Genomic DNA, 12,390 nt, shown 5'->3' with positions numbered 1-12,390 from the left:
TTAGAGAGCAGAAGAAAACCAGCGTGATTTCTAAAGACAGCGAATTTGAAGCATTTTGGTTAATAGTTAGAAAACGACCCACAGTTCCACAGATCCCATCGTGCTGAACTTCAGTTTGATATTTACCACTGGAATTTTTAACTCTGAGACAGGTGGCGTTATGAGAATAGTGAGTTTATCGGGGATACAGGAAGAAAGAAGCAAACCCAGAACATTTTAGAATCAGGTCTGGCATTGGTTGAGAGTCAAATAGTCAAAAATTAGAGCCATAAAAAAGTATAGCTCTGAAACAGGCCCTTTGGCCTATCTAGACAATGCCGAACTATTTAAACTGCCTGGTCCCATCGATTTGTACCCGAACTATAGTCCTTCCCAACCCTCCCATCCATGTACCTATACCAACTTCTCTTAAACATTGACATAGAGTTCGTAGGCACCACTAACGCTGGCTCCACACTCTCACGACACTCCGATAAAGGTTCCCCTCGTGTACCCTTTAAATTTTACTTTCACCCTTAATCCATGACCTCTAGTTGTAGTCAGTGGGAAAAAAACGCCTGCTTGCATTTGCCCTGTCTATACTTACCATCATATTGCATACCTCTATCAAAATATCCCTTCAATCTTCTAAATTCCAGGGAAAAACCCCCGTAGTCTTTCAATCTGATTTACATCTTCACTAAACCTACCTGAAGTTTAGGTAGGTGACTAAAACTGCAAACAATATTCCAAATTAGGTCTCATCAACGTCTTACACAACTACAACATAACAGTCCATCTCCTGTACTCAGTACCTTGATTTATGAACGCCAAAGTGCCTAAAACTCTATGGCTCTGTATACATGTGCCGCCAATTGCAATGAATTATCAATCTGTATTCCCAGATCCCTTTATTCTACCGCACTCCTCAGTGTCCTGTCATTCACTATGAGACCTGCCCTGGTTGGTCCTGCCGAAATGCAACGCCTGGTACTTATCTGGATTAAATTTAATCTGCTATTTTCTTCTAACTTTAATAGCTGTTCTAGATCCCTCTGCAACCTGTGATGGTCTTCCTCGCTGTCCACTATATCCACAATCTCGGTGTCATCCCAAATTTGCTGATCAAATTAATACATTATCATCCACATCGTTGAATAGATGAAAACGACAACAGACCCAGCACCGATTCCTGCGGCACTCCACAAGTCACAGGGTCAGAAAGGTATCCATCTACTACCATTCCCTAGCTTCTCCGAAAAATCCAATTTACCTATCCCATCTGAGCGCCAAGTGCCTGAACCATTCGGGACCTTGTCAAATGCCTTGCTAAAGTCCACGTCGACAACATCCACTGCCTCGCCTTCAGCAAGTTTCTGGAAAATTCCTCGTAGCTAGACAAGACCCACCGCGCATGTAGCCATGCCGACCATCCCTAATCAGTCCACGCCTATCCATATATTCATATCGTGTCCGTTGGAATACCTTCCGATAACTTTTCCACCACTGATGTCAGGTTCACTGACCTATAATTTCCTGACTTATTTTTAGTGCATTTCTTAAACAGCGGACAACATTAACAATCTTCCAAATCCTCCGGTATCCCACCTGTCGCTAAGGATGATTTAAATATTTCTGTTAGGGCTGCCGAAAATTCTGCACTTGCCTCCGACAGGAAACACCTTGTCAGGCCTTGGGGTTTTATCCGCCCTAATTTGCCTCAGGACATCTCCCCCTCTGTAATCTGTATAGGGTCAATAATCTCGCTGCTGCATTGCCTCATTTCTATAGGCTCAGTCCGCCTCCTGAGTAAATACAGATGCAAAAGAAAGTCAGATTAAGATTTCCCCCACCCCCTTCGGCTCCACGCATAGAGTATCATACTGATTTTCCTGAGTCCCTTGGAATACTTTTGCTCTTAACGTATCTATAGAATCCTTTAGGATTCTCCTTCACCTTGTCTGCTAGGGCAACTTCGTACCCTCTTTTAGCCATCCTGATTTCTTTCTTAAGTGTTCTGTACTCTCAAAAATTCACTTTTGAAAGTCTCCCACTTACCAAGTATACCTTTGCCAGAAAATAATCTGTCCCAACCCACACTTGCCAGATCCTTTCAGATACTTTCAAAGTTTGCCTTTCTCCAATTTAGCACCACAACTTGCGAACCAGGCCTATCCTTTTCCATATTTACTTTGAAACTAATGGCATTACTGTATTGACACTAGATGCAATGTGTTCCCTACAGAAACGTCTGTCAGCTGTCCTGTCTCATTCCGTAATAGGAGATCAAGTATCGCATACTCTCTCGGCGGCACTTCCACGAGTTGATTGAGGAACCTTTTCTGAACACTTCTGACAGACTCATCTAGCCCTCTTACAGTATGGGAGTCCAAGTCAATATTTAGAAAATTAAAATAATCTGCTATAAGAACCTTACGTTTCCTGAAACAGTCTGATATCTCCCTACAAATTTGTTCCTCTAAATCCCGTGGACTAGTGGCTGGTTCTTCTTCCATTGATTTTGGCCTCTGTAATTCCTTTACTCCACTGTAATACTGATACAAAACACTTCAGCTTCTCCTTATGAAATTGCAGGGCTCCTTTACCTTAAACGCTCTAATCAATTCCAATTCATTGCGCAACACCTAATCTAGAATAGCTGATCCCCTAGCGGGCTCAACCGTGAGAGCTCTAAAAATCCATCTCGTAAGCATTCTAGAAATCCCCCCTCTTGGATCCACTACCAACCTGATTTTCCCAATCTACCTGCACATTGAAACCCCCATGAAAGTTGGAATATTGATCTTTTGGTATGCATTTTCTATCTCTTGTTGTAATCTGTAGACCACATGTTTACTGCTGTTTGAGGGTCTGTATATAACTCCCATCAGGGTCCTTTTACCCCTACAGTTCCTTCGCTCTACCAACAATTCAACATTTAGAGCAGATGTCTCCTCTTTCTAATGATTTGATTTAATTGTTTACCAAAAGATGCATGCCGCCTCCTCTGCCTACCTGCCTGTCCCTTCAATGCAATGTGTATCCTTGGACCCTAAGAAAACAGATAATATCTTCTTTCAGCCACGATTCAGTGATGCCCACAAAGTCATACACGTCAGTCTGTAACTGTGCTACAAGTTCATCCACCTTGTTCAGTATTCTGCGCGCATTCACATATAACACTTCCAATTTTGTGTTCACCCTTTTCGATTTTGTCCAGCTTTTGGGTATTGTCCGACTTCGATGTCAAGGCTTATGGAGGAAAGCTTTACCAAAAAGCAGACAAATAATAACATGGTGGCAAATAGCAAGTGGAATATAGCAAGAACGTTTGAGGGGCAAAAAAGAGTTGACCTTGTTAACTTCAAGAAGATCTGATGGCTGTAATTTGTCTGGAAGGTGGACGTGGCGCTGTTCACTATCAGTTTGACTACTTAGTCTTTTCTGCCCGACAACCGTGTTCTAAGCTCAGCGTATCTTGACAATATTTACCAAAGGTTTATCGCAGACATACTCCCCTTTCTAACCACCCTCCTCTGAACACTTTCCTTTGCGGTGTTGGTATAGAATCACAGACATGAATCGTTGAGTCTCTCCCTCTCCTGCGATGCTACCAGATCTACCCTAGTTTATTCGTTTCTGTCACAACGCCTCAAAAAGTCTTTTCTGACGCTCCCATTAATAATATCCTCGTAACGGGGTGAACATAAAGTTTGAAACAACCTGTTTGATTCTAACTAGTCCGAGAGAGTGGCGATCGGGAATGATGGATAAATGGTTCTGGAGAGGAGAGAAGTAAAAGGTAGTGGCAGTGTAGAGATAATGGATAAGGAAGAGTCTAAAGGGAAAATAAGTGGTCAGGGAGAAGTTGGAGAAAGACATGATGAGGAGAAAGAGAAAAGATAGGGGTCAATGAGTGTGTGAAAAGTTAGAGAAGGGAGAAAGGGGGTGGGAAAGGATGGGGGTCAGAGAGAGGCGGCTGACAGGGGATGAGAGAGAACATCGCGGGAAAATGTCCGGGTAACAGAAGTGTGAGGCACCAATGGGTTTCCGAGCAGGCGCCGTCATAATTAGGTGCAGTGTTAGGGGCACAGGGAGTAGGGGCAATAAGTAGTTCCCTTGACCTCAGCTGTCGGTGTCGCTGCGAGGAGACCATCCTCACTCCGGAGAATTACCTGCGACTGAATCCAACCTCCGACCTCTCCGTTTGTGTCGGTCCAGAATCAGCCCGTTACAGGGAGCACAGAAAAGGGCACACAACTGGGCGAAGGCGAAGACATTTGTAAACCTGCTGACTGTCGGTGAGAAACAGAGAAAATGATGAGCACAGAATGAATTAAAGCTGAAGAAAGACGGGTGATTGAAGGACAGACAGAATGCTTCGAAGTTACCTGATTTGGGATAGCACTGGACAAGGAATCGTATTATAGGCAGTGTCTACGGTGCTGCAGACAGCGAGAGAGTTATTGCATTCAAACCATTGACTTAAAAATATGTGCTGACTCACCTCATCCGCGCATCTGACCTCCAAAGGAGTGAAATGTCTACGTTTGAATATTCACCAGTGATGGATTGTAATCGCTAAAATACCAGGCTATTTGCCTTCCCGTTTCCCTCTGTCTTCCTCTTCATTAACCCGCTGTCAGTCCTGTCCCTACCAACGCCCTCTCCCTTCTACTCCAATCCCCCAGCCATGTCAGAATTCACGAGTTCTTTGCCACAGTCTCTCCATCCTCAATCTCCGAATTTACCGGTTCTCTCCCCCTTCAGTCGCCCTCCCACCTTCTGTCTGCATTCACTTTGTTGGTTCTCTAAATCTAGTTTTTCTAATTTCTCCGATTGCCCCTGTCTCTGCTTCGTTTCACCATTATATCTCTCTTCATCGGAAGTCCATTCATCTGCATTTTCATTCTCTGCCTCACAGCCCCATCTAACTCTCTTCTCTCTCCCAGCTCCGGTTTTCACATGTTCTGTCTCTCCCACACTCCCTTCACACTGAGAAGACTTACCGAGGGCGTTGACGCTCTCCTGGTGAGCACCTGTAACTACTGACGCTCTCACTGCGGACAGATTTTAATACTATTTATTACCATCATTCCCATAATCCTGATTGAGAGGTTGCAGAACCTGGACCTCTGTACCTCCCTCTGCAATTGGATCCTCGACTTCCTAACCGGAAGACCACAGTATGTGCGGGTTGGTGATAACATATCCTCCTCACTGAAGATCAACACTGGTACACCTCAGGGATGTGTGCTTAGCCCAATGCTCTACTCTCTGTATGGGGTATGGGGTGTATGGGGTGTCAGGGAGGGGTAGCACCTCTGGTGGGGGAACATGTTGCGTCCTTTTCAAGGCGGTTAGTTCACCTTTGGTCCCCACCTGGCACTCAGCTCTCACCTGTGGCTCCTCATAGCTGTTTGCATGCGACAGCGGCCACACCCCGGGCAACGGCTTCGACAAGCCGGCTAAACCAGGTGAGGGTAGCCAACGGGTCTCATACCCTCGGTGAGATAGGGAGTTGCCTATCCCAGCATGTGAAGACAGACTCCGGCGGATTGAGCGGACGAGACCAATGGAAGGTCCAACGGTCAAGAAGGCGGTCTCTGCAAGCGTCGTGGAACATGTAGAGCAGGACAAGACACAGAAGACGTCCTGGTCATCCACTGCGCCTAGTCCCATCTCCAGCCGTCTAGACTCTGTCTTGCCACTGGATCCAGATGGGAGTTGGGAAGAGAGAGTGAGGCTGACGCTGCGCAACTCTCCCTCACTTAAATCCAAATCACGCACTAGTCTCGACACCATCAATAATGGTGTCGAGGTCCTCATCGACGTACGATGGACGAACAACTCTCTGCATACACATGACTGTGTGGCTAGGCATAGCTCAAATACCATCTACAAATTTGCTGACGGTACAACCATTGTTGGTAGAATCTCAGGTGGTGATGAGGGGGCGTACAGGAGTGAGATATGCCAACTAGTGGAGTGGTGCCACAGCAACAACCTGGCACTCAGTGTCAGTAAGACGAAAGAGCTGATTGTGGACTTCGGGAAGGGTAAGATGAAGGAACACATACCAATCCTCATAGAGGGATCAGAAGTGGAGAGAGTGAGCAGTTTCAAGTTCCTGGGTGTCAAGATCTCTGAGGATCTAACCTGGTCCCAACATATCGATGGAGTTATAAAGAAGGCAAGACAGCGGCTATTCTTCATTAGGAGGTTGAAGAGATTTGGCATGTCAACAAATACACTCAAAAACTTCTATAGTTTTACAGTGGAGAGCATTCTGACAGACTGCATCATTGTCTGGTATGAAGGGGCCATTGCACAGGACTGAAAGAAGTTGCAGAAGGTTGTGAATCTCAATCTTGGGCACTAGCCTACAAAGTACCCAGGACATCTTTAAGGAGCGGTGTCTCAGAAAGGCAGTATCCATTATTAAAGACCTCCAGCACCAGGGCATGCCCTTTTCTCACAGTTACCATCAGATAGGAAGTACAGAAGCCTGAAGGCACATATTCAGCGATTCAGGACCAGCTTCTTCCCTTCTGCCATCCGATTCCTAGATGGACATTGAACCCTTAGACACTACCTCACTTTTTTAATATACAGTATTTCTGTTTTTTGCACATTTAAAAAATCTATTCAATATATGTAATTGATTTACTTGTTCATTTATTATTATGTTTTCTTTTATTTATTATATTTTCTCTCTCTGCTAGATTAAGTATTGCATTGAACTGCTGCTGCTAAGTTAACAAATTTCACGGCACATGTCGGTGATAATAAACCTGATTCTGATTCTGATCACACTCCTGACTTGTGTGTTCTAGATGGTAATAGGGCAATAAAACTAACATGATGGATATTGATTAGATCTGCTAATTCACAAGGGTGCAAGATCACAAGGAAATGGAAGCCCAGCAGACTCCAAAAGACTGACTGCCATTGAGTTTGCTCATGGAAACTCTACGTTGGCCCAAGACCTCTTACATACCGATTACTCCGCCCTGTACATCATGCTTTGTCTTTGAAACCCCATGATGTATTTTTGGAATATTTGAAAGTTTTTGAAAAGAATGGGCCATTCGGCCCAACAAAGCTTGCCTAATCCCCATTCACATAGTGTGTTGAAATAACTATTGAGTTTAGATTTGAAAGTCTCCAGGATACTACTCTCAACTGCACAAAAGGTAATTTGTCCCATGTGTCCACAGCTCGCCGTGTATGGCCACTTCTCGCTGGACCGCACATACCTCAACGTATCTGAAAGCATAAGCTCAAGCTCAAGCATGTCATGGTCCGGTCCATGAAATCCGCATTCCGGTTCACGGTCCGGTCCGTGTACTCCGGAGTCTGGATCTTCCGGCTGTCCCTTGTTTCAGTTGGGCTTAATCATAGGCACCTGATGCTCGTCTTGGGACTGGGAATATAAGTGGCCCTGGGATCGAGTGTGATTGCTGGAAGCTGGCTGTGTTTTGCTTGATGTGTGAGTGTGTTTTGGAACCTGTTGAGGGAAAGAGAGTGGGGAAGGAATGGAAATTGCTGGGGGGGGGGTTTGTGTGGGTCTGGTAATGGTGGACAAGATAAGAGGTGGGGTTGAGGGAAAGAAAGTGGAGAAGGAGAAGGATAGAGACTTGGGACCAGAGGTAGGCAGCTGGGGAGAGGTGGATTATTGTGAAGGGAGAAATAAAGGGAATGAGGAGGTAGTGAGGGGTTGGACGAATAAAAACCAAGACAAAGGGAATAAAAGAATAAGAAATGATAGTGGAGAAAGCTCTGAAAGTGAGGAAGATGAACAAGCTCAGAGAGGAGGTGTCATCATAATTAGGTTTAATGAGAAGGCTCAGGGACATATGAAGAAAATTAACCTGTTTGTGCTAACAACAACTCTGACAAATAAGGTAGGGGAAATAATATTTGCAAAAGTCCTTAATGATGGCAACTTATTGGTAAGATGTGTGAATGAGGAACAACTTGAGAAAGCACTCAAGCTAAAAGAGATAGGAAAATGCAAGGTGGAATACACTGGGAGGGAGGGAGCACAAAACAGTGGTTGTAAAGGAGTGATCACGGGGATACCAATGAGTATAAATATGGAGGAGATAAAGAGGAATATCAAAGGAGGGAAAGTAATGAATGTTCAAAGACTGAAAACAACAAAGGAGGGAGTGAAAAAGGAAAGTGAATCAGTATTGATTGAATTTGAAGAAGAAAGAGTGCCAAGGAAGGTGTTCCTGGGTTTCATGAGTTACCCAGTAAGGGTGTATGTGCCAAAGCCACTGAGGTGCTATAATTGTCAAAGGTTTGGACATGTGGCTAAAAACTGTAAAAGGCAGAGGAGATGTGCTAGATGTGGGGGTGATCATGAATATGGAAAGTGTAGAACAGGAGTTCAACCAAAATGCTGCAATTGTGGAGGAGCTCATAATGTTGCATATAGTGGGTGTGCGGTTGTGAGACGGGAGACTAAAATTCAAGAAATAAGAGTGAAAAGAAAGATCACTTATGCAGAAGCTGTAAGAATGTCAAGAGAACAGAATAATGTTCCTAATGAACAGGGAACAATAGGGATACGAGAGATGCAACAAAGAACAAATGACAGGATTTATGTAGACAAAGAGGCTCTAGTAACATTCATTGCAGGAGTGATTAATAGTACTGCTGAGGTAAAGTCAAAAAGTGACAAAATTCAGCTGGTGGTCAAAGCAGCAGTAAACCATTTAGGGTTAGTAGGACTGACATGGGAGGAAGTGAGGGAGAACCTCAGTAATCAGTCAAGCCAGGAATTGTCATGTGTTGGTTAATACTAATTATGGTGATTCTTTTACAATGGAATGCAAGGAGCTTACTGGCCAATAGCCAGGAATTCAAGCACTTTATTAAAGAAATGGTTGTAAAACCGGATGTAGTGTGTATTCAGGAAACTTGGTTGAAACCAACTTTAGACTTTGTGGTATATGGGTATACAATGATAAGGAAAGATAGAAATCTAGGGGGAGGAGGGGGTTGTGCTATGTTAATCAAGCAAGGTATACCATATAGGGTACTGGAAAAAGGAGATGACCAGGAATACATAGTGGTGGAAGTGTGGGAGAGAGGGGAGGGAGTGGTTATAATTAACTACTACAATCCATGTAAAAGGTTGGATTTGGACAGCCTATTAAAGATACAAGGACAAAACAGACATAAAGTAGTGTGGTGTGCAGATTTCAATGCTCATAGCACAATATGGGGGGATCAGATTACAGATCCAAATGGAAAGGTAATTGAAGATTTGATGGAAGAAAGGGATTTGGTGTGTATAAATGATGGTAGCGGCACAAGGATAGATATAACAACAGGAACTGAGTCAGTGTTAGATATTACGTTAGTGTCTAATACCTTGGCTGGCAGTAGTAACTGGGGAGTTTGGACTGCTTCAACAGTAGGCAGTGATCACTACCCAGTTTTGTGTTCAGTGGGTGAAAGAGTTGAAGTAAGACCAGGTGGTGGAACCCCAAAGTGGGTGTTTGAAAAAGCTGATTGGGGTAAGTTCCAGAAGTTGAGTGAAGAAGGGTTGACAAAGATTGATATTTCTGGAAATGTAGATGAATTAAACAGTCAGGTGATTTCAGCAATTATCATGGCAGCAGAAGGATCTATACCTAGGAGTAAAAATAGGATGAATAGAAAACTGGTACCATGGTGGACAGAGGAATGTTGTCAGACTGTAAAAAACAGAAATAGAGCATTCAGGCTAGTTAAAAGAACCCATAATATGCAGCATTTGGTTCAATATAAGAAAGCACAGGCAGTGGTGAGAAGAACTATACGTCAAGCTAAAAGGGCAAGTTGGAGGAGTTTTTGCGACAAGGTAGGAAGAACAACACCTGTGGGAGAGATATGGGGAATGATTAAGAGGATGGGAGGAGATAGAAGGGAATGGGAATATCCAGTAATGATATCTGAGGAGGAAACTGCAGTCTCCAGTAGGGATAAGGCTGAGATCATGGCCAAGTCATTCGTACTGATACACAGTTCAGAAAATTTGTCTGAAGAAGGGAAGGAATAATGAACCAACACCCAGGTGTTTTAAGCAGGAGGGAAGGAACAGATGATATAATTGATGATCCAGTTACATTAGCAGAAATGGTGAGAGCAATAAAGAGATCAAGACCAACCTCCCCAGGGAAAGATCTGATATGCTCTGTGATGCTAAAAAATCTAGGAGAAGGAGCGCTCTTGAAGTTGCTGCATTTTTATAACAGAGTGTGGGAGGAGGGAAGATTACCAAGTGCATGGAAAAAAGCAGTAGTAATTCCAATAAGGAAGGCTGGCAAGGATCTGTCAAAACCCACTAGCTACAGACCAATTGCATTAACATCAAGTATATGTAAGATAATGGAAAGGATGCTAACAGAAAGGTTATCATATGAGCTTGAGAAAAGGGGAATGCTGGCAAGTTATCAGAGTGGTTTTAGAAAGGGAAGGAATTCCATGGACTCAGTGATTATGTTAGAGACTGAAATAAGGAAGGCCCAGGCAAATAGAGAGTCAGTAGTGGCAGTGTTCTCTTACATTGAAAAAGCCTATGATATGATGTGGAAGGAAGGATTATTAATTAAACTGCACAAGATGGGGGTTGGTGGGAGAGTTTTTAATTGGATTAAAGATTTTTTGTTTGGTAGAAAAATTCAAGTTCGGATTGGATCAGAATTATCAAAACAGTACATAGTGGAAAATGGCACACCTCAAGGTAGTGTGATTAGCCCATTACTTTTCATGATTATGATCAATGATGTCTTCACAAAGGTACCAGTGGATATAGGTAGGTCACTGTTTGCGGATGATGGGGCCTTGTGGAAAAGAGGCAGGAACATGGACCATATAATCAGGAAACTACAAGAAGCAATTGATGAAGTGGTGGAGTGGGGTTATGATTGGGGATGTAGATTTTCAGTAGACAAAACTCAATCTGTATTTTTTACCAGGAAAAGGGTTGAGGTAGGGAAGAAGTTAAGGATGTATGGGGTTGAATTAGAAAGGGTTGCATCATTTAAATTTCTGGGAGTTATATTTGATTCACGATTAACATGGGCAGACCATATCAGGAAAGTTGAGGAGAAATGTAAAAAAGTAATAAATGTGATGAGATGTTTGACTGGTAGGGAATGGGGAGCAAGTTGTGCAGCTTTGATGAGAATGTATGTGGCTTTAGTAAGATCTGTATTGGATTATGGAAATATAGTATATGGATCAGCAGCTAGGTCTCTTATAAGGAAACTGGATGTGATTCAGGCTCAGGCCTTGAGAGTGTGCAGTGGGGCTTTTAAAACGTCACCAGTGTCAGCCCTACAGGTAGAAATGGGAATAATGCCTTTGGAAATAAGAAGGATGCAACTGATGGCAAACTACTGGGCTAACTTGCAGGGGCACAATGATTCTCACCCTACTAAAGGAGTGTTGCAGGAGTGCTGGGAAAATGGGAGGTTTCAGAGGGATACCTTTAGTCGGGTAGGGAATGATATCGCGAAAGAATGTGGAGTATTTGATCTGAGGATAAGTCCTTCAGTAGTTTATCCAGTTGTAGCTCCATGGAAGCTTGTATGGCCTGACATAGACTGGCATTTGTTAGAGGTAAAAAGGAAAGAAAGATATAAAACAGATTTGGTAAATGCATTTAACTGTCATGTGATGGAAAAGTATAGTGATTATACTCACATTTATACGGATGGTGCGAAGGAACCTGCAACAGGAGTGACAGGGTTTGGGGTGGTAATACCAGCAAAAGAAATTGGAATCAGCAGAAGAACATCTAATAAGTTAGGAGTGTTTACAGTGGAGATGCTGGCAGTGTTGGTTGTATTGCAATGGGTGCAGAAAGCCAGACAAGTCAAAGCATTGATATGTTCAGATTCGTCCTCAGTTCTAGCAAGTTTAAGGTCTTTTCACACAAACAGTTGGCAAGATGTACTTTATGAAGTCCTTCAGTTAGTTACAAGGATTGCAAATCAGGGAGGTCAGGTAAAATTTCTATGGGTTCCAGCACATGTAGGGGTGAAGGGGAATGAGAGGGTGGATGAGTTGGCAAAGAGGGCGTTAAAGAAAGAAAATGTGGAAATGCACATTAGTATCAGTAAAGCAGAGGTTAAGTGTGTAATCTGGGAAAAAGTCAACCAAATGTGGCAAGAAAGATGGGACAGGGAGGGGAAAGGGAGGCATTTATATCAAATACAAGAGAGTGTTGCAGTTACTAGGGTAGGTAATGGAAACAGAAGAGAGGAAATTGTGTGGACTAGGTTAAGGCTGGGGCATTGTGCATTAAACAAAACATTGAAAATGATAGGGAAACACCAGACAGGATTGTGTGAGGAATGTCAGGAAGAGGAGTCAGTAGAACATGTAGTTCTGAGTTGCAGGAAGTAT

The 12,390-nt window shown here is 43.4% G+C and overlaps 1 protein-coding gene across 1 annotated transcript in view; it reads right to left on the bottom strand.

Moving 5' to 3' along the window:
* LOC140186002 (equilibrative nucleobase transporter 1-like) overlaps nt 1-12,390 on the bottom strand; it is a 77,938-nt gene that overhangs the window by 54,003 nt on the left and 11,545 nt on the right. Inside the window, exon 10 of the mRNA XM_072239827.1 lies at nt 4,155-4,274. Coding sequence (XP_072095928.1) covers nt 4,155-4,274 — 120 coding nt within the window. The remainder of the gene's footprint in view (nt 1-4,154; nt 4,275-12,390) is intronic.

The sequence above is a fragment of the Mobula birostris genome, chromosome 21 (assembly GCF_030028105.1).
Source record: "Mobula birostris isolate sMobBir1 chromosome 21, sMobBir1.hap1, whole genome shotgun sequence".
In the NCBI taxonomy this organism is placed as follows: Eukaryota; Metazoa; Chordata; class Chondrichthyes; order Myliobatiformes; family Myliobatidae; genus Mobula; species Mobula birostris.
This window is presented reverse-complemented; position numbering and strand designations above follow the sequence as displayed.